At 59.8% G+C, this 20214-nt stretch overlaps 3 protein-coding genes and 1 long non-coding RNA gene across 6 annotated transcripts; 3 read left to right on the forward strand and 1 right to left on the reverse strand.

The window, feature by feature from the left end:
• The first annotated feature begins 299 nt into the window (after positions 1-299).
• On the forward strand, positions 300-8664 carry ICAM1 (intercellular adhesion molecule 1). 2 transcript variants are annotated; one of them, XM_032883962.1, is made up of 7 exons: positions 300-440; positions 2031-2288; positions 5432-5737; positions 6068-6355; positions 6439-6693; positions 6862-7110; positions 7195-8664. In XM_032883962.1, exons 1-7 carry the CDS (start codon positions 374-376, stop codon positions 7365-7367), a joined length of 1596 nt encoding a protein of 531 aa, XP_032739853.1. In that variant the 5' UTR covers positions 300-373; the 3' UTR covers positions 7368-8664. The 2 variants fall into 2 exon arrangements, with proteins under 2 accessions (XP_032739853.1, XP_032739854.1); XM_032883963.1 differs by having other exon boundaries at positions 7176-7331.
• A 100-nt stretch (positions 8665-8764) lies between these two features.
• On the forward strand, positions 8765-10331 carry ICAM4 (intercellular adhesion molecule 4 (Landsteiner-Wiener blood group)). The gene is made up of 3 exons (XM_032883966.1): positions 8765-9264; positions 9400-9705; positions 9849-10331. The coding sequence occupies exons 1-3, from the start codon at positions 8871-8873 to the stop codon at positions 9989-9991; spliced, it is 843 nt and encodes a 280-aa protein (XP_032739857.1). The 5' UTR covers positions 8765-8870; the 3' UTR covers positions 9992-10331.
• On the reverse strand, positions 9614-12337 carry LOC116883080. The gene is made up of 5 exons (XR_004385727.1): positions 12012-12337; positions 11558-11725; positions 10487-10668; positions 9836-9931; positions 9614-9731 (listed from the first exon to the last, which is right to left on the reverse strand). It is a non-coding gene; the product is annotated as an uncharacterized LOC116883080 (long non-coding RNA).
• ICAM5 (intercellular adhesion molecule 5) lies at positions 11606-18273 on the forward strand. 2 transcript variants are annotated; one of them, XM_032883959.1, is made up of 11 exons: positions 11606-11711; positions 12652-12921; positions 13118-13438; positions 13667-13954; positions 14355-14609; positions 14744-14992; positions 15463-15705; positions 15794-16072; positions 16158-16397; positions 16812-17078; positions 17832-18273. In XM_032883959.1, exons 1-11 carry the CDS (start codon positions 11630-11632, stop codon positions 18104-18106), a joined length of 2769 nt encoding a protein of 922 aa, XP_032739850.1. In that variant the 5' UTR covers positions 11606-11629; the 3' UTR covers positions 18107-18273. The 2 variants fall into 2 exon arrangements, with proteins under 2 accessions (XP_032739850.1, XP_032739851.1); XM_032883960.1 differs by having other exon boundaries at positions 16158-16328.
• Positions 18274-20214: the final 1941 nt, after the last annotated feature.

The raw sequence follows: 20214 nt of genomic DNA on the forward strand, positions 1-20214 counted from the left end.
TGGGCAGTATTCAGGAAAGCGTTTCGCGCAAAGTAAACGCTGAACCACGGTCACCCGAGCCCGGGACCCGACCCCCAGCACCAGGAGCGGCTCCCGGGGCCAGCGGGGCCGCTGCGGCCCTCGTTAATTCAACTCGGAAATTCCAGCGCTCATTAGGGGGGTCAACACGACTTGGGCTCGGTACCCTCTCGATCCGGAAATGCCGGAGCCCTCCTTCCGGAGGGGAAGGCGCGAGGTTTCCGGGAAAGCAGCCCCGCCCCTCTGTCCCCCCGTGCCCGGCCACTATAAGAGCTCCCGCGCGCTCCGGGAGCCCAGTCCGCGTCGCACGCCTCTGCGCTCCTGCCGCGCGCTCTCCGCCCTCCTCCCGCCCGATATGGCTCCCGGCGCCGCCCGTCTCGCGCTGCCAGCGCTCCTCGCCCTGATCGGAGTTCTGCCCCCAGGTGAGTCACGGGTGGGGGCTGCCGTCGCGCCGAACTCCCGGAATCCAGGCTGCGCCCTGAATGCACCGGGAGGACCGACTCCCGGCCAGCTGGGGATAAAGCCCCAATCGTACTTAGGTAGCTCTTTATGGGAAGTTGGGGCTGGAGCCGAAGACAACAGCACTGGGTTCGAATTCAAACCTGCATGATCTCCATGGGTGGCCTCAAGCTACAGGTTGAGCCTCCCGGAGCCTCAGTTTCTCAGCTGTAAAATGGAGAACGCAAGAGCCGCCACTTCGAAATGGTTGTGTCCTGGCCCAATGCCACGCCTGGCTCCAGGACCCGGTCAGACCATATGGGAATGGGTCCTGCGCCAAGCTGAGTAGACTGGGGACCCCCCCCACAACACACACTTACATTCTGTTCCTCATCCCCTACCTCTGGGGAAGTCCGGGACTGCTTCTGCTCTGGGGAATTCCAGGGCTGACTTGCCCAGGGCCCAGAGGCTGAGAGTGGTATGTCCCAGCACCCTTCCGCTAACTCCAGACCAGAGGGAAGGGAGAAGGGGACACCGTGGGTCACACATGGTGGTGGGTGCTGGGAAGCACATTGGTGGGAAAGGGACACCTGTGCTTACGAGGTCAATGAAGGGTTCTAGTCCAGATTCCGGTGTGGATTCTGTGGCTTTTTAGGTGAGAAACGTCATCTCTCCCAGCCTCGCCATTTCATTCCATGATACGGGAACCATCCCATTACTCTAGGAGAAATTAACAGAGCTGCTCTTTTCCCACACCTCCACCTCAGAGAGAGTAGACTGAAAACTGAAGCCAGGGATCTTTGGAGGAGAGAGAGAAGGGGTGGGCCCAGACAGACACTTTTTTCCGCTTCGGAGGTGTGGGGGGTCTGAGGAAGCTAACCGCTACAAACCGCCTTCTTCTCCCCTGCGCTGTGCTGTGAGCCCACTGCATTAGCAGGGACTGGGATGGCTGTATTCCCCCACCTTACAGATGGGGAAATTGAGGCCTGGAGAGGGGAGACCACTTGTCAGAGGGAGTAGGGAGCCAGCTTAATCAGAGCCTCTCCATTCCCAGAGGGCTAGTCCTCTCCACCTCACACTTTGGGAGGAAGAAGAACACTGACATCATGCCATCCTCTGCCAAAATCCTCCGTGGTTTCCCATTGCCCTCGGGGTGAAGAACAAGACCTTGGCATGGCCTGCACCGCCCACAGGATCTTCCCACCCCGCTTGCTCCCAGCTCTTCCCCCTCACTCGCTCTCCTCCAGCTACCCTGCCGCAGGGCCTTTGCACTTGTTCCTTTTCCCCAGAATTAATGTCTCTGTCCTCTGAATGGCCAGCCCCTTCTCATCATTCACACATCACCTGTTGCCAAGGAACTGTCCAGTCTATCACCCTGTTTTGTTTCCGTCAAAGCTCGGATTAACATCAGTTATTAATTATCTTGTTTGTGAATTTTTCTGTCTCAAACACTGAAGGCAGAGTTTTGTCTCGTTCAAGGCGATGTCCCTGGCACCCAGCATGGGCTGGGTCCACGGTAATTGTGGTTGAACCCCGTTTGTAATGCCTGTCCCCTCCTCCGTCTCTTGTTCTAGGACTTGGAGGTGCCCAAATATCAGTGCACCCCCCAGAAGCCACCATACCCCGAGGAGGCACCATACAGGTGAACTGTAGTACTTCCTGTGACCAGACCCCCACGCTGGGCCTGGAGACTCAGTTGACGAAGAAGGAAGTGGCCCATGGGTCCCACTGGAAGGTCTTTGAACTGAGTGACGTACAAGAAGACAGCCATCCCATATGCTTTGTCAACTGTGGCTATCAGATGATGGCTCCAATGTCCCTTACCGTGTACTGTGAGTGGCTGGGCCCAGGGGCCGGACTAGGCGGGCTGGGTGGGAGAGGTGGGTGCTTGGGGTTCCCCGCAGGCCAGGACAGCCCTGGCGGCTTGCTGATGGGGCCAGAGCTGACTCACTGAAGGGCTAGGGGGGACCTCCTCAGAGAGCCTCATTGTCCTTTGAAACCCCTTCTTGAATTTTCTGGGGTGCCTTTAGCGCAGTACAGAGATTCGGTCAGTACCTTTAAATATTCCGGGCCTCTTTAAACATATGACAGGTCCTAGATGCGACTCTTGAAAAGAAGAGGCAATTTCAAAGCAGCCCAGTGATGGCATTTTTCACATATTGGCAACAGTCAATAGAATTGCTCAGAACCGTGCTGGCAAGACTTGGGAGTGGGGGAGCAGGCCGTCCTGGGACATTGTTGACAGAGTGGGAGCATCAGGAGCACAGCCCTGAACGGGGAAAGGGAGTGTCAGTTCTCCGAATGACACAGGCACATGTGCTTGGACAGAGAAATCCCACTGCTGGGAATCAGGCTTCCCTGGGGCTCCACCCACCAGGGGAACTGATCGGGGTGGGGCGCCGGATGGCCTTATTCCCTGGGCTTTGGAAGGGCAGACGTGGGCAAGCATGGGGGCTGGGGTGGGGTGGGGGGAATAGTATACAGCTGTGCAAAAAAAGAAAAAAACAGGGAGGAAGGGCATGTGTCCAGAAAGGAGAAATGAGTTCCCAAGTGTACTGTCAAGTTTAAGGGAAGGAGGTATACTCAGAATGAGTGGCATCCAACTTTGGTGTTAAGGAGCAGCGCGGCGGGGTGAGGGACGCCTGTGTTGTCACATATAAAACGCTACTCCAAACTAAACAAAACAAAAGGGAAGAAAGAAAAGGAAGAGAATGGGCCGACTGGTCTTGGATCAGCCAGCCTCGGGTTCCGGTCCCAGCACGGCCCTGCCTAACTGGGCGACGGCGGGGGACATGGCTTGTCTCCCTGTGAGCTCTCCTTGTACAGGTATAATGAGGCCATGAGGCATAAAAGACCTTCCCCCTTCATGGTGCATGGCTGAAGGAAGCCTTCAGGACCATGTCTGAACAGATTCTAGCCAGGTGAGGGGAGTCCCCGAACATTCCCGGTGGCCTGTGAAACCCCCGGCAAACCTCCCCAAAGACTTCTGCATTTCAGCCTGATAGCTGAGAGCCCAGTGCCCCCCAGTCTGAGTCCCGGCTCTGTGACGTTTCTCCCTCTGTGTCTTTGGGCACCAGACTTTGCCTTCATTTCCAGCTCTGGGAAATGGAACAGAACCGGCACACAGTAGAAGGGTCCCTTAGAAGACATTCTGTCCAGTTCGGTCCTGCCCCACCCCCAGTGTAAAGCTGAGGCAGGATCCCTGGGGGGCTGAGATTTCTCTAGAAAGAATAAGGGTGTTAACTCCTATAGGAGGTGACCCCTAACTGGGCCTTGAAGGGTGAGTAGGAGTTCACAGACACTCAGGACAGAGGGAACAGCCTAGACAAGGGTTTGAGTGGGAAAACATATGGATAGGGGCAGGGGCGTTAGGAGGGACTGAATACAGACAGAGCCGTGTGGCTAGAGCTGAGGTGGGCAGGGCCTCAAATGCCGGGTGGATAGGGAGCCATAGCAGGTGTGTGAGCAGGCCAGGGTTCTAGATGACGGCAGGCTTCTGGGAAGCCAGAGAGCAGTTGGGCATGGACCTCATCCAGACCACATGTGTGGGCAGTGGCTGGGTACAGGAAGGGAGGGCAGACAAATATTTGAAGAGTGAAGTAACCAGGACTGGAGGTTGGGGCTCAGAGAGAGGGCCAAGCAACACAGACCTCCTCCCCCAGTCTGACCTGAAGGTCAAGGAGCTGGGCTCAGAGATGTGAGTTCCATTTCGGAGCAGTGGGGGGGCTGAGGTTTTGAGGTTTACACCAGCTCTGCAAGTTCATGCTCACAGCAGGTGGAGGGGTTTCTTGCCCTTTTATTTCTTAAAACAGCTTTACTGAGATATGGTGTGAGGTACACACCATCAAAGATACCCCTTTGAAGTGTACAATTCAACACCTTTTCACGTATTTATAGAGTCGCACAACCATCACCACAATCTAATTTTAGAACATCCCCATCACCCTAAAAAGAACCTTCAAGCTCCTGTTTAACAGTCATTCTCTCTACCTCTTAAATGGACTCATAAAAGTTTTATCTCCGATAACCCATTTTATGGCTCAGGAAACTGAGGCTCAATTTCTACCCCTTTTCCAGAGGCAAAGTCACTCGCATACAGCAGGTAGCAGTGAAGCCCCGAAGCTAGGTGTCAGCCCCTGAGACGTTAACAGACACTTCAGGGGCTCTTGGGACAGGTGTAGTGAACCGCAGTCCTTAAGACCCCTCCCTGGGAAGGCTGGGGGTCCCGTCTCAGGGCTGAGTCATGGCTGCTGTCAATTTTCATGAGCAGCCCGGGCTTGAAGTGCTTGAAGTGGAGACCCTGGCAACAAGCCCACTGTGTTGTGTTTTCAGGGGATGTTCAGAGTCTCGTTTTCAGTGTCTGCAGGTGGTTCTTGCATTTTGGGAACTTCTTTCCCTTAAAAGGGGGCTTCTGAAAGGCCTCGAGTCAGTGAGGGTGGCTCACCCTTATTCATTCTACGAATATAGAGAGGCTACTGTGAGCCGCATGGGTCAGGGGACAAAGCAAAGACCCCTGACCTCCCGTGGTGGGGGAGCGGGTACATAGAGTAGAGACAAGTTAACTCAGTGGTTGGATGTCATCTTCGGATGCCACACAGTGAGGGCTGCTTGGGAGAAAACTGAGGCCAAGAAGAGGAGAAGGGGGAGCGGGTTGGGGGGGGGCTTTTAAAAACAATCTCTACTGGACCGGGCAGCTTAAATTTCCTGGTGATAGATTTTGAGCTTCTTTTCCGCATTTCACTCTCAGACGCTGAAACTAAAGAATTGCTTTTGCCCGGTTCACAACCACCTGGGGATTTCCCACCGGTTTATCCTGAAGCTCTTAAAATTCCTGTCCCGCTGGGGTGATTTGGGAAGTGTTTGTCAAGAGTGGAGAGTGGCGGGGCTCCTGGGACAGGTGCAGCCGGCGCCCCGGCGCCCCCTGCGGGCAGCTGTCCTGCTCACACACCACCACCCCCGCCCCCTTAACACCCAGGGTTCCCGGAGCGAGTGGAGCTGTTACCCCTGCCCCGCTGGCAGCCCGTGGGCGAAAACATCACCCTGCGCTGCCAGGTGGCAGGCGGGGCGCCCCGGAGAAACCTCACCGTGGTGCTGCTCCGCGGGGAGGAGGAGCTGAGCCGGCAGCCAGCCGTCGGGGAGCCCGCCGAGGTCACGGTCGCGGTGCTGGCGGGCAGAGAGGACCACCTCGCCAATTTCTCCTGCCGCACGGAATTGGACCTGAGGCCCGGAGGGCTGGGATTGTTCCAGAACAGCTCCGCCCCCAGGCAGCTCCAAACCTTTGGTGAGGCACTGGGGAGCTGCCAGAGAGGATGGGCTCAGGGCTTTGTTCTTGCTTGGGGAGCCAGGGGAGAGAGGCCTTTGGTCGGGGTGCTAAGGCTTCAGGAAAGAGCATGTTCTTGAGCATTGGGGTGGGGTGGTCTGGGATGGGGTGCCCCAGTTTAAGGACCTTCTGAAAAGGCTATAATCCGGCTTGGGTTCTGGGACAGGGGTGACCAGAGCCGCAAAGTCTCTGGGAACCAGAGAATGTCCCAGATGGGGGAATGAAAATGCCCCAGAAAGGGGTTTCAGGTTGCATGTCGCCTCTCTGTTCACACCCACCCTCTTTCGCCAGTCCTGCCAGAGACCCAGCCACGCCTTGCTACCCCCACAATTGTGGAAGTGGGCACACAGTGGACTGTGAACTGCACTCTGGATGGGCTGTTCCCAGCTGCGGAGGCCAAAGTCATCCTGATGTTAGCAGAAAAGACACTGGACTCTACATCCCTGTACAGCAAAGACTCCGTCTTGGCCATGGCCAATGTCAAGGCGAACTCACAAGAGGAGGGGATCCAGCAGCTGGCGTGTGTGGTGACCCTAGGAGGTCGAGACCAGAAGAGGGAGGAGAATGTGGTCCTCTACAGTAAGTCAGGATGGGGCGGGGCCTCCTAGGGGCGAGGCCAATGCTAGGGGGGCAGTGCTTACTGTGCGCCCACCCCCTTCCAGGCTTCCCCGCGCCTAGCCTGACCCTAAGTGAGCCAGAGGTCTCAGAAGGGACTGTGGTGACTGTGGAGTGTGAGGCCCAGGCTGGAGCCACGGTGTTGCTGGAAGGCCTATCATCCGAGTCTCCAGCACACAGAGCAGAATTCCGACTAAATGCCAGCGCCGCGGACCACAGACGCAGCTTCTCCTGCTCTGCTACCCTGATCGTGGCTGGACACCTGTTGCACAAGAACCAGATCCGGGAACTCCGAGTCCTGTGTGAGTGGGGCCACTGGCCAGTGACCCCTAACCCCGAGGACCCAGCCCCTAAGATCCCATGAGCTCCTGGCCTCTGAGGGCACCCCCCAGCCCTCTCCCCAGATTCCTAGGTGGTGAGGGTGTCCTCCTGGTTCCTCACCCCTTCCTCATCTTGCTGTGTTTCTCCAGATGGTCCCCGACTAGACGAGAGGGATTGTCCGGGAAACTGGACATGGGAGGAAGGCTCCCAGCAGACCCTGCGGTGCCAAGCTTGGGGGAACCCAGTTCCTGAACTGAAATGTCACCGGAAGGGGGACAATGCTTTGCTGCCCATCGGGGACCTGAGACCCGTCAAGCGAGAGGTTGCGGGCACTTACCTTTGTGAGGCCCGGAGCCCCCGCGGGGTGACCAGGCGCGAAGTGGTCCTGAACGTGACCTGTGAGTGTGCTGGGGTTTGGAGCTGGGCAGGGCAGGGACAATGAGCCTGACTCAACCCTCATCAGCCCTGTGTCCTCCCCACAGACCACCAGAATAACATGGCCATCATCATCGTGGTGGCAGTTGCTGTCCTCCTGGGAACTGTGAGCGGAGCCGCTTACCTCTATAACCGTCAGCGAAAGATCCAGAAATACAAGCTACAGAAGGCCCAGGAGGCAGCTGCCATGAAGCTGAACACACCGGCCACACCGCCCTGAACCTGGGCCAGGAACCAGCCTCCCCCTCAGCCCCCCACACGGTGGCAGCAGTGCCACATTGAACAAGGGTGGTCACAAACTATGCAGCTCCACCCACCTTCCCAGGATGCCTGAGGACAGGATAGAGGCCTCAGGATACAGACAGGATTTGGGGTCCTGTCACGGGCACACTTAGGATCCCCAAGCCTCATGCCTGACCTGGAGCCACAGGACTGAGCCACAAGGAGGGGGCAGGACATGGGGCATGACTGAGGGATGTCAGGGCCTGACCTGTCTAGGGTGGGTGTGGTGGGACACTCAACATGGGACCCCCAACTGGGAAACAGTGAAACACCCCTACTGCATGTACTGAGATGCTCTAGTCCTAAGAGAGAAGTAGCCTGCACAAACACAAACAGCATGGAAACACATACCCCCATACTTCCTCTGACAAATGCCAGCTCCAGCCCTGCAGTCCACGGACTGTCCCCAACTTTTAATGATGACATATTTATTAATTTGTTCTTTTACCAGCTATTTATTGGGTGCCTTTTATGTGGGCTAGAATGGTAAAGAAGAGGAATGTGAGTTCCTGTCCTCAAGGAGCTCTCAATCTAACCTCATTCAGGGTTGCCAGGTACAGGTGTGCTAGTTGTGTACTGCATAGGAGCACCTGGCCAAAAAGATCAAGTGGGGCTGGAATTTCCCATTCCATGGGCTAAGCTGCTTTCCTCCAGAAGGGGACTGACTATGGTGATACAGTTTAGTTGGTGCCATGCCTACGGGCAACCCACGCAGCCCTCCCCCCATCTTTGACACTGACCTCTGTTAGCCCCCTCTCTGCCCATATGCATCTCTGCTAGTGCTCACAATGATACTGTGGCATGCCTAAACATGAATGCCCACGCAATGGCGGCTAAACCATGGAGTCCTATGAAACTATTCCCAACCCCTGTGTGTCCTCTGCCTTGTCCTGTTTCCATCTCAGTGGGACCATGCAAGACCAGAACACTCTGGCAGCCCCAGGTTCCTGGAGAGGTGAGGACCCTGCGGGCAGTAGGGAGGAGAGGCTTGGGAAGATCCCCTCCCAGTTCCAGAAGCCTCTCTCTCGTGCTAATTAAGCTTTTTCATAAACACTTGCCTTGTGAGTTGAGGGGAGCTGTCCCATCCAGCTGAAGGCCCTTCCAGCCTGGTCCTCTCACTTCCCCCAAGAAAAAGCTGCCGGCTCAAGGCCCACCCCTCAGGCTCAAATCCAAATCTGGGGCTTGTTAGGACCTTGGGAGACTCAAGTGAAAATTAAAGATACCTCTTCAGCAAAGTCTCTGAGCCTTGCTTTACAAAGGTCTGGAATTTCTTCTTGAGCTGAGGGAGGGCCTGAGGGGTTTGCACACTGCAGGATCCTCGGCCCTCTGGGGGCCTCTGTCCCTCTGGGTGGGGCTGCGGAGGCGGGGCTGCTGGCCTCCTTATCTCCAGAGCCAGCCTTGGCTCCCGGGCGCTCTGGCCCCTCAGTCTGGGCCCTTTGCCATGGGGTCTCTGCTCCCCCTCTTGCTGCTGCTTTTGCTGGCGGCCGCCTACCCGGGAGGCGGAAGGGCGCACCGGACCTGGAGAGCGCGGGTGCAGGGCCCGGGAGGAAGCTCCCCGGCGCCCTCAGAGACTCCAGCTGCGTTCTGGGTGCGCCTAAGGCCGGAGTTCAAGGAGGTGCAGCCGGGGGGCTCCGTGTGGCTCAACTGCAGCACTAGTTGCCCCCTGCCGGAGTACTCCAGCCTCAGCACTCAGCTGCCGCGGGGCCAAACGCACAGTGGGCCCGGCTGGGTAGCCTACCAGCTGTTGGACGTGAGAGCCTGGAGCTCCGAGGTGCGCTGCTTCGTCACCTGCGCAGGAGAAACACGGTGGGCCACGGCCAAGATCACCGCCTACAGTGAGGGACGGGGGTTCAGGCCTTGCCGGGGTGAGGGGAGGGGGACGGAAGTGGGTATTTAGAAGTAGCACTAGGGGGCGCACGCGGACCTGGCTCAGAGCGCCCCCCCCTCCGCCCCACCGCCCCTTGCTTTAGAGCGGCCGCGAAGCGTGATCCTGGAGCCTCCGCTCTTGGTGGGCAATGAGTACACTCTGCGCTGCCACGTGACGCACGTGTTCCCCGTGGGCTTCCTGGTGGTGACTCTGAGGCGCGGCGGCCGGGTCATCTACTCGGAGAACCTGAGGCGCTACAACGGCTCTGATCTGGCCAACGTGACGCTGACTTACACGGCGCCCGCCAGGCTCCGCGACTTCTGGAAACCGGTGACCTGCCACGCACGCCTCAGTCTTGATGGCCTGGTGGTCCGCAGCAGCTCGGCACCCATAACGCTGAGTGGCCTCGGTGAGGCACCTCTGCGATCCCGGGCACTGGAGGAGGGGACGGGCAGGGCACCGCGCCGGTAGCTGAGCGAGTCCCGGGGGAGCTCCCGGCGGGTGGGCCTACCTCCCTGTGCTCCATTCCTCACTCTCACCTCCCGTCCCCAGCTTGGCGTCCCGCGTCCAAAGCCTTGGCCTCCAGCTCCATCGCGGCTCTTGTGGGGATCCTTCTCGTCGTGGGGGCCGTCTACCTGCGACAATGGCCATTGGTGCACAACCAGAGTAAAGAGAGCAGGGTCTCTGCCGGCTGAGCCGGAGGAAAAAGGCATCTGGGACAATTTGGGGAACGCTGGTTCAATAAAGTCCTCCTCCGTCACCCTCTGTCTCGCGGCCTAAAGGTCCCCCAATAGGGTACCACCTCCGAGGAAGTGGCGTTCTGGTTTGCCCTTGCCTCCGTCACTTTCTCCAAGTTCCTTGTCTCTCTGAGGGCCCCTGAGGTTTCCTCATTCCCGTCCAGCTGGGGACCCGGGCGCACCAGCCCCTCCACTCCCAGACGAGTTTGGTAATATACCTCCCTTGCGGGCATTATAAGTGCGGTGCAAATGGGCATAGCTTGGGCACTGGAGGGCTTGGGCTGTGGGAGGGTTGGCTCACAGTGTGCCCCCCCCCCCCGCCCCGCATTGGCTAGGCCGCTGCAAAGCAGCAGCTCCGATTGGATGTTAAGTTTCCTTTCCCATTTCCCCCCCTCGCCCCTCCCCTTCAGACCCAGCACTTTACTGGAGGACAGGGGTGGAGCGAGAACTGACCCCCACAGTTCACCGTTAGCGCTGGCGGTGAGAGAGCAAATGGACGGGGTCACATGACACGTTGAGGGACGAAGATACGAAGAAAAGATACCCATGTTGTGACTGCGGGGAAGGAAAATTCGGATGGCCCACGTGGGGTGTCACAGACTCGCGTCCTGGCAACGTCTTGATGATCACCCGGCCTGGGGGGCACATCCAGGGGGGCGTCAAAGCTTGGGGCCCGGATGCAGGGTCGAAGTGTCATACTTGGTCTCTCGGTCTCGCGTAGACACAGAAGCCGGGCTCGCACTGGATGTCTGGGAGGGCCGGTGCGATCCGGGGCCTCGCCCACCGCGGCGAAAGCGGATTCGGGGGCGCTCCTCCGCCGCTTGCGCTCACACACGCCGCGTAGACACGTGCCCGCTGCACGCTGGGTAAATACAGACCCAGAGCAGAGCCGACCCTAATTTAGACGCCCGCGAACGCTGCGCGCACGCACACGTGTTCCCGACTCGCTGGCACTTTCTTCCCCACCCCCTCTGTCGCGTGCGGGGGCGGAGCCGGAGGGGGACTAGGGGCGTGGCTATAGCCCGCAGCTCCCCGGTCATAAGGAAAAGGATCAGTGAGGGAGGCAAACCCCACACCCTTTCCTAGAATTGTGCCTTACCCCATTCTGCTCCGCGGATCTCTCCCAACCCTCACACCAATCCCCTGCCCAAGGGCCGCAGGGGTTGGGTGGGGAAACTAACTATGGGGGCGGAGCTCTGAGTCCAGCTCATTACCACAGCATCCATGCTAGGGGTGGGGGGCGGTTGAGAAGGGCAACCCAGCAACCCCGGACCTCGGCTTCGCCGCCGAGGATGACGCGGGAGCGCGCGGTCGCCCCCAGAAGGCTCCGGGCCATGGGGCGGGCCTCCACGTAGACCCCGGGGGTCGCTTTCTCCTGCCAGCACGCCTTCGCGGAGGCCGGGAGCCTGGAGCACGCTCGCCCTCCCGCCCCCCAGCCGCCTCTGCCGCCGCCCCCTCCTTGGAAACCAAGTTACCAACGTTAAACCAATCCCGGAACGCAACTCTGCCTCCTCCACAACCCACCCGCCGCGCGGTCCTCTCGCCCAGCTCAGCGCTCGCGCTCTCCTCGCCTCCTGCGCTTCCCCCGCGGCGGCGATGCCGGGGCCTTCGCCGGGGCTGTGCCGGGCGTTGCTCGGCCTCTGGGCTGCCCTGGGCCCGGGGCTCTTCGGCCTCTCAGGTAAGAGCCGGGTCCTGGCTCAGGGTGGACAGGGCGGGGGCGGAGTTCCGGGACCAGAGAAGCGGCCACAAGCCCCTCCCAGCTCCGCCCTCGTCTCGCTCTACTCCCACGCTTCTGTCCCACCTTGAGCCCGGGCCTCTCCCTCCATCCCTCTCCCCACCAACACACAGTGGAGACCCAGCTCCCAGACTCCTCGCTCGCCCAGGTCTCTACCCTGCCCTCTTCGAGATCCTGGGTGCTCTTCCGCACCCATCTCGTGCCCTGGAGACCCCGGGTCTCCCGTGTCCCTTTCCGGGGTACCTCTCCACGCTCTGTTATGCTCCATGGTTCACGGACTGACATCCTTCTCAGTCGTGGTCCAGAAAGACCCGATTTCCCCAACTGCTGTGACTCAGAGGCGCTATTCCCGCTCCATCCCGAGCCCTGGCAAAGGAGTCCCTCCTCTGTTCCGCGGTTCCTTCCATGAGCCCAGCCTCAGTGTTCTTTCTGTGTTCTCCCGGGTTTGGGGTCCTCACTTAGCCTTGACTCAGCCTCATCTCTCTTTTGCCCTCGCCTCAACCTGTCTCCCCCTCTCCGGCAAGAACCCTGAGAACCAGTTCGTTTTCCTTCCTCCACATGAGGTCCCCTCTTCCCATCATTGCTGTGTGCGTCAAAGACCCCGTCTTTCATCTCATCACCCCTCCCCCCCCCCCATGCTTTCCCATCGCTCCATCGGCTCCTTGGAGACCAGGGCTCTCTGCTGCCATGTCCCAGAGACGCCCTCGAGGTTTGAACCCTGGGAGCGCGCCTCCAAACCTGAGGCCAGGGCAGGATGTGGGACTCCTGAGTTCCTCCTTGGCTGTGGCCTCTGCTAATTCCCCGGGAATCCCTGATTCGACATAGGGGCACAAAGATACCAGGAAGGTGGCTCCCCAGGCTGAGCCCACGTTTCCTTGGTCAGCGGTCGCGCAGGAGCCCTTTTGGGCGGACCTGCAGCCCCGCGTGGCGCTCGTGGAGCGCGGGGGATCTTTGTGGCTGAATTGCAGCACCAACTGCCCACGACCTGAGCGCGGTGGCCTGGAAACCTCGCTGCGCCGGAATGGGACCCAGAGGGGCTTGCGCTGGCTGGCGCGGCAGCTGGTGGACATCCGCGAGCCGGAGACCCAGCCCGTCTGCTTCTTCCGCTGCGCCCGGCGCACGCTGCAGGCGCGTGGGCTCATTCGCACTTTCCGTGAGTTCTCAGCGGCCACGCTCCACTCTACTAGTATTTTCCCTTCCTTCCAAGCCCCGCCCCCTGGGCCCCAGGGTCCTCCCCTTCAGGCTCCACCCCCTGGGCCCCCCAAGCTCTCTGCCTCTGGGACCCTGGGTTCCAAGCCACGTGCCTCTGAGCCCCGGCGTTTCCAAGAGCAGTGGTTCTCCCGTTGCAGAGCGACCGGATCGCGTAGAGCTGGTACCGCTGCCTACCTGGCAGCCTGTGGGCGAGAACTTCACCCTGAGCTGTAGGGTCCCGGGCGCTGGGCCTCGTGGGAGCCTCACATTGACCTTGTTGCGGGGCGCGCAGGAGCTCATCCGTCGCAGCTTCGCCGGGGAGCCACCCCGAGCGCGGGGCGCGGTGCTCACGGCTACAGTACTGGCGCGAAGGGAGGACCATGGGGCCAATTTCTCCTGCCGAGCGGAGCTGGACCTGCGGCCGCATGGCTTGGGGCTGTTTTCAAACAGCTCCGCCCCCAGAGAACTCCGAACTTTCGGTGAGTGGGTGTAGGGAGCCAAATGGGGACGAAAAGGAGTCGGGCGAGTGTTTAAGAATCTGGAGGCAAAGAAATCTGAATTACAATCCTTACTCCAAAATACACAAGGTGTAAGTTGTTTTCCTCCCTGTGCGTTGAGGATGATAGGGTAAGATAGTGCAGGTAAAGCGCTTAGTACATATGGAGTGTTTGATACATGATCTTCAAGCTCTGTTCTTCGACCCTCAGCCCTGTCTCCGGACCCCCCGCGCCTCGCTGTTCCCCGGCTCTTGGAAGTGGGCTCAGAAAGACCCGTGCGCTGCACCTTGGACGAGCTGTTTCCAGCCTCGGAGGCTGAGGTCTACCTGGCGCTGGGGGACCACAGGCTGAGTCCCGATATCACCCTGGAGGGGGACGCGCTCGTGGTCACTGCCACAGCCACAGCTAATGCAGAACAGGAGGGCGCCAGGCAGTTGGTCTGCAACGTGACCCTGGGGGGCGAGAGCCGCGAGACCCGGGAGAACGTGACCGTCTACAGTAAGAGGGAGTGAAGCGGAACGGCCGCGGCTCAGGGGTGGAGCCAGAGGAACTGGAAGGCGGGGCAAGTGATGGGCGGGGCCTTAGTATAGGAATAGCCGTGGTTCCAAGTCCCTAACGGGTGGGAAGGTTGAAGGACTGAGACTGAACAGTTGTAGAGGGAGAGTCTGAGCCGCCGCCGAAGGGAAACATCGCAAACCCGACGAGGACCCTGTAAAATTGTGGCCAGACGACCTCAAGAGGGCGGGGGAAAGGGGGCGGATCATAAGCATCCGGAGAGGCGGGGCGCGGTGCCTACGGGTGGGCGGCACTGCCGGGAGAGTTCGGGCAGATGAGGTGCAGCCTCGACCCGCAAGGAGAGGCGTGGTCGGTGGACTCCCGGCCAATGCCCCGTCCCCAGGCTTCCCCGCGCCGGTCTTGACCCTGAGCGAGCCCAGCACCCCCGAGGGGAAGGTGGTGACAGTAACTTGCGCAGCTGGACCTGAAGCCTTGGTCACACTGGACGGAATTCCAGCCGTGGTCCCGGGGCAGCCCGCCCAGCTTCAGCTAAATGCCACCGAGGACGACGACAAGCGCCGCTTCTTCTGCGACGCCAGCCTCGAGGTGGTCGGACAGACCCTAAGCAAGAACAAGAGCGCCGAACTCCGCGTCCTATGTGAGTTGGTCTTTAACCTCTCGCCTCCCTCGTGATTTCCAGCGGCCTGTCCGCTCCCTGGCCCTGCTGTGGAAGTGGGGCTTTTCCTCAAGGACCGCGTCTAGCTTCTCAGTGGCCCACGCCCCTGCCCGCAGACGCCCCTCGGCTGGATGATTCGGACTGTCCCAGGAGCTGGACGTGGCCGGAGGGCCCAGAGCAGACGCTGCGCTGCGAAGCCCGCGGAAACCCCGCGCCCTCCGTGCACTGCGAGCGGCCTGACAGCGGGGCGGTGCTGGCGCTGGGCCTGCAAGGTCCGGTCACTCGCGCTCTCGCCGGCACTTACCGCTGCACTGCGGTCAACAGCCAGGGCGAGGCAGTCAAGGAAGTGACGGTGACAGTGGAGTGTGAGTCCGGGTGCACAGGCGCATTTCTGTTTCTCAGGGTCTAGGGGTACGTAGCCTACAGGGAAGAGTGGGTCCGAAATGTGTCTTTGGGCAGGATTTTGAAAAACGGAAGAGGCTGGTAAGCGGGATTAGGGAAAGATCTTACAGAAGGAAGGAGGGGGAGAGGCAGATGTGTCCCTAAGGGTCTGCGGTGTGGCGTGTGGGCAGAATCTTGGGAAGGTTGGCTTTGCAAGGCGTTTAAAAGTTTCTAGGCCAAAGACTTGGGGACGAGCCTGTGGGTACTTTGTAGGAATCAGAAAAAAGGACTCAAAACAGCTCACCACCCTACCAGGCTAAAATCTCTTCGGTTTAGTGTCTCTGGGCAGGGCACACCCTGCCCAACCCTTTGTGGCCTCCCTCATAGGGAAAGAGGGTCTAGGGACATTAGGCCAGTCCCCAAACCTCCAACCCAACGACTCTTCCTTCTCCAGATGCCCCATCGCTGGACAGCATGGGCTGCCCAGAACACATTACATGGCTGGAAGGGACAGAGGTCTCCCTGAGCTGTATGGCGCACGGGGTCCCGCCGCCCAACGTGAGCTGTGTGCACTCTGGGGAGGCCGGGGTCGTCGAGGGCCTGCTGCGTGTGGTGCGGCAGCATGCAGGAACCTACCGCTGCGAAGCCACCAATGCTCAAGGCTCTGTGGCCAAAACTGTGGCCGTCACAGTGGAATGTGAGTGGGGACAACACGGGGCAAGATGGGGTATGTCAGGATAACCCTGGCCTGACTTCCAGTCCCTGTGTGACCTTCTGTTCCCCAGATGGCCCCAGTTTCGAGGAGCAGAGCTGCCCGAGCAATTGGACGTGGGTGGAAGGATCTGGGCAGCTGTTTTCTTGTGAGGTGGATGGAAAGCCAGAGCCAAGTGTGGAGTGCATCGGCTCAGAGGGTGCCAGTGAGGGGTTGCTGCTGCCGCTGGCCTCCCCAGACTCTCCTCCCGGAGTCCCCAGCATCGCGAGTGGACTGGCACCTGGTATCTACATTTGCAACGCCACCAACCAGCATGGCTCCATGGTCAAGACTGTCGCCGTGAGCACAGAGTGTGAGCGGGGCCGAGGCTGGCGGGGAAGTAGGGGTGGCCCAGGGTCGGGGACCCTCCCTGACGTCCCCCCATGGCTGCTTTGCAGCGCCGCCGCAAATGGATGAGTCCACCTGCCCAAGTCACCAGACGTGGCTGGAAGGGGCCGAGGCAGCAGGGCTGGCCTGCGCTGCCCGGGGTCGCCCGTCCCCACAAGTGCGCTGTTCCCGGGAGGGCGTGCCCGGGCCTCAGCGACTGCGCGTGTCCCGAGAGGATGCGGGTACCTACCGTTGCTTGGCCACCAACATGCATGGCACAGACATCCGGACGGTCACCGTGGGCGTGGAATGTGAGTGGGAGCAGCACCGCTTAGAGGACCCTCGGTTCCCAAAACGGTGACTTGCTGCAGTGGGATTGCCCAGGGCAGTTCAAGGGTAACTCCTTCAGGCCTCCCCCTCCTGGGGACAAGGATTCCCGGTCTAAACCTGAGGGTAATGAAAACTCCAGGGAACAGGCGCCCGCGCCCCCTCAAATTCTAGGTCAGAAGGGCACTGGTGCAGGTCCCCACTTCCTCTCCTTCATTAAAGCTGGACAGAGGATTTTAGTGCTGACTACGGCCGCACAGTAAGCGGAGGTGGTGGCTGGGACGGAAGGCCGGATCCCTGCCCACTCATCTGAGCAGGACTTTCCGATTGCGGTGGGCGGAAGGGCCCTTGGTCAGTGCCTGGCCCGGCTCTGAGGGGCTCCTCCATGTCCTCTGCAGACCGGCCAGTGGTGGCCGAGTTGGCAGCCTCGCCTCCCGGAGGGGTGCGGCCGGGCGGGAACTTCACGTTGACCTGCCGCGCGGAGGCCTGGCCCCCAGCCCAGATCAGCTGGCGCGCGCCCCCGGGGGCGCTCAACATCGGCCTGTCGAGCAACAACAGCACGCTGAGCGTGGCGGGCGCCATGGGCAGCCACGGCGGCGAGTACGAGTGCGCAGCCACCAACGCGCATGGGCGCCACGCGCGACGCATCACAGTGCGCGTGGCCGGTAAGTGGGAGCTGGGGGCGGGACGAGGGAATCTGCAGGGGGCGTGGCCTGCGCCTTGGGCTCCCCGCCCCCCCAACCCGGTCCTTGCTTCCCTCTCCTTCCAGGTAGATGATGGGGGCAGGGCAGAAGGCAGGGGCACCCTGACGAATGGGGCTTTGATGGCGTGTTTTGGGTGGAAGGTGGAGGAAGAGGAAACGGACTGCAGCTCAGGGGGAGGGACCCGCTAGGGCTGTGACGGCTGTGGGACGGGCTTATTAACTTGGGGTAGGTCCTGTGTGGTAAAGACCAGCCAATTCACCCTTCACTGTGCCGCTGTGGAGAACTGTTGGAGAGGACCTAGGGCAGAGGAAAGGGGTGACGGGGAAGATGGGGGTGACGGGGGTGGGGGGGTCCCACCCAGATCCCCTCCCTCCCACTTCGTGTGTCTTGGGCTTTCCGGGGTGAAGGAATGACCCGGTCCCCCCTGCCCTCATCCTCTTGGGGGTGAAGAGAGTTGGTTGACTTGGAGGTGTCCCTGAGGCTGGGGACTTCTAGCCTCATGTGCTGAAGTGATGCGTAAAACGGGTCTGGGGTCATACTAGCGCTCGGGGTAGCCTTTGGGGGCTTTCTCCTTTCCCCCATCCCACGCTGTGAGTTTCCTGGGGTTCCCTGCCAGGCCGGGGAGGACTGACATCGCCCATGGGGAGGGAACAGAGGTGGCCAGGCTTGGGAGCCTTGAGCTGGTCCACTGTCTTTGAGGGTCTCCTCCCGCAGGTCCGTGGCTGTGGGTCGCCGTGGGCGGCGCGGCGGGGGGCGCGGCCCTGCTGGCCGCTGGGGCCGGCCTGGCCTTCTACGTTCAGTCCACCGCTTGTAAGAAGGGCGAGTATAACGTGCAGGAGGCCGAAAGCTCCGGTGAGGCCGTGTGTCTCAACGGCGCAGGCGGCGGCACTGGCGGGGGCACCGGCGCTGAAGGTGGAACCGAGGCTGCGGACACCGCAGAGGCGCAGGCGGGGGGCGAGGTCTTCGCCATCCAGCTGACGTCGGCGTGAGCCGGTTCCCCTCTCCCCGCAGGCCGGGGGACGCCCCCCAGAGGCACACGGGGGCTTATTTATTGTTCTATTTATTTATGTATTTATTTATTCATTCATTTATTTATTCAATTCCAGGGGCATCACGCCCATTTTCTACCCCCCCCCAATAAAGTTTTTATAAAGGACTCTGAGTCCGTCCACTTCAGTCTCTGCCGTGAGGAAGCAACCAGAGGCTCCAGTCCCAACCCCGAGGTTATTCATACATGGACTCTTTTGTTTCTGAGGACCTGTGTGTCAGGGACGATCCAAGGCGCCTTCATGCGATGTGAGCTGGAGCGCGTTCTCTCCGTGTCCATTTTCCTGCTCTCAGCCAACCTTGGGCTGGGGTGGGGACCGCACTCCTTCCTCCAGCTCCCTGCCCCTTATCTCTTCCGCCCAGCACTGCCCTCTAACCCTGCTAACTTGTGAGGTGGGAGCTAGGTGATTCCCCCAGGCCCGGTTCCGGGCAGAGCAGAGGCTGTCTTCCCAGGATGGGTGGAGCCCCTCCCAGGGGTCTGGGCAGTGGGCTCCTATCCGGAGGTCTTGCCAGGATGAGGAAATGAGGACAGTGACTGCACTATGAGTGAGATGTCCCTCCCATTAAAGGGTTCCTCATGTTAGAGAGTGCCTCCCCGCCCCACCCTCAATGCCACCTCCACCTTGTGTCCGTCCACCGTGCCTCAGTTTACCCCAAACTACCTTTTGACTGCCTGTCACGATTCAGAGGAGATGCATGCAACCCCCTCTGCACACCACCGTCTCACTCACCCCCTGCAGCATAAGGAGAGAACAGCTGGCCTCCCCCCCACTCTGGCAGTCTCTGCCTCCCTCAAAAGCAGGAACAGAGCCCGAGAGAAGGAAGCAGTCCCGGACATCTCCCACTCTGTCAGCTGCCCTAGGCAAACATTTCCTGAGCAAAGGTAAGAACAGGAAATGGGGGATACTGGGGGACTGGGGGGTGGGAGGAACTAAAGGCCAAGCCTGTATACAGCAGGCAACAGCACAAGGATGGTGTGGCCCCTCCTGTCACACACACGCTTAACCACCTCCCTCCACTCCCACCAGCCTCTTTGAGGTTCCTTGAGTCCCACCAAGTCCAGCCTGCCACAGGGCCTTTGCTTTTGCCATTCCCTCTGCCTGGACTGTCCTCCCCTCAAAGTCCCACAGCTACTTCCTGATCCTCAGGTTTCTATACAAATGTCAGAGAGGCCTTAGCTGTCTCCCCTCAGAGAAGCCTCACTGAGGTAGCCCTCCAACCCCTTATCTCCTTATAGATTTTATTTTCATATTTTAGATATTTAATTGAGTACTTGTTTACTGCCGTTTTAGAATATTGGCTTCACTAGAGCAGGGATGTTTTTTCTAGTCACCACAAAGTGTCCCCATTGGGGCCTGGTGCACAGTACTTTCTCAATAAATGATGAATAAGTGGGTAAAAACAGCCGTGAGTTCACAGGGACACGGTCTGAGACCTTCGTGTGTTCAATGTTTATCCCCAGAGAACTCCCATGCTGGGCCGTGGGGTGGCCGATTGTGGCCTTGGACCCCTGCAGTCATGGTCCTGGTGGGAAGATGAAGGTGAATGAAATAAGCCTAAAGCAGTAGAGAACTGAAGATTCTGGTAGGTTCTAAGAGGGAGACCAGTGAGGAGCTGAACTAGAGCCTGACACAGTGTGGGAGTGGGGTATACATTTTAGATTGGGTGGTCAAGGAATGCTGCCCACCCTCCCAGTAAGGAGAGGACAGCAGCTATGGGAGACACGGGGGAGGGTGTTCTGAGCCGAGGAATGGTGGGACGGAAGGAGTCAGGGATCCGAGTACTGAGGAACTGGGCCCCACAGGCTCACCCAAGAGGGACAAAGAGGGTTTCACAGGGGCTCCCCTTCCTGGGGTGTGTGGCCAGGCAGGTCTCACTTGCAGCCACGGAGGACCACCCCCCACCCTGGCTGTATCCCGCCAGTCCTCCCAGTGAGCACTGGTACCCTGTGTGTTCTGGGGACAGCCGCAAGACTGAGCTCTGGCCAGGGCCCTCTTCTCCTACATGGCTTCTGGCTTCAGGCTAGGGACACCCTTTGGTGGGGTTAGAG

The sequence above is a fragment of the Lontra canadensis genome, unplaced genomic scaffold (assembly GCF_010015895.1).
Source record: "Lontra canadensis isolate GAN:19392208 unplaced genomic scaffold, GSC_riverotter_1.0 scaffold88, whole genome shotgun sequence".
Classification (NCBI taxonomy): domain Eukaryota; kingdom Metazoa; phylum Chordata; class Mammalia; order Carnivora; family Mustelidae; genus Lontra; species Lontra canadensis.

What these genes read in the sequence shown, in the direction of transcription:
- ICAM4 (XM_032883966.1), top strand. Translation starts at nt 8,871, where the DNA reads ATGGGGTCTCTGCTCCCCCTCTTGCTGCTGCTTTTGCTGGCGGCCGCC. An exon ending in GGCCAAGATCACCGCCTACA is followed by an intron (nt 9,265 to 9,399) that starts GTGAGGGACGGG and finishes CCCTTGCTTTAG; the next exon opens with AGCGGCCGCGAAGCGTGATC. An exon ending in CATAACGCTGAGTGGCCTCG is followed by an intron (nt 9,706 to 9,848) that starts GTGAGGCACCTC and finishes TCCCGTCCCCAG; the next exon opens with CTTGGCGTCCCGCGTCCAAA.
- ICAM5 (XM_032883959.1), top strand. Translation starts at nt 11,630, where the DNA reads ATGCCGGGGCCTTCGCCGGGGCTGTGCCGGGCGTTGCTCGGCCTCTGG. An exon ending in GGAGAACGTGACCGTCTACA is followed by an intron (nt 13,955 to 14,354) that starts GTAAGAGGGAGT and finishes CCCCGTCCCCAG; the next exon opens with GCTTCCCCGCGCCGGTCTTG. An exon ending in CATCACAGTGCGCGTGGCCG is followed by an intron (nt 17,079 to 17,831) that starts GTAAGTGGGAGC and finishes CTCCTCCCGCAG; the next exon opens with GTCCGTGGCTGTGGGTCGCC.
- ICAM1 (XM_032883962.1), top strand. Translation starts at nt 374, where the DNA reads ATGGCTCCCGGCGCCGCCCGTCTCGCGCTGCCAGCGCTCCTCGCCCTG. An exon ending in GATCGGAGTTCTGCCCCCAG is followed by an intron (nt 441 to 2,030) that starts GTGAGTCACGGG and finishes CTCTTGTTCTAG; the next exon opens with GACTTGGAGGTGCCCAAATA. An exon ending in AGTGGTCCTGAACGTGACCT is followed by an intron (nt 7,111 to 7,194) that starts GTGAGTGTGCTG and finishes TCCTCCCCACAG; the next exon opens with ACCACCAGAATAACATGGCC.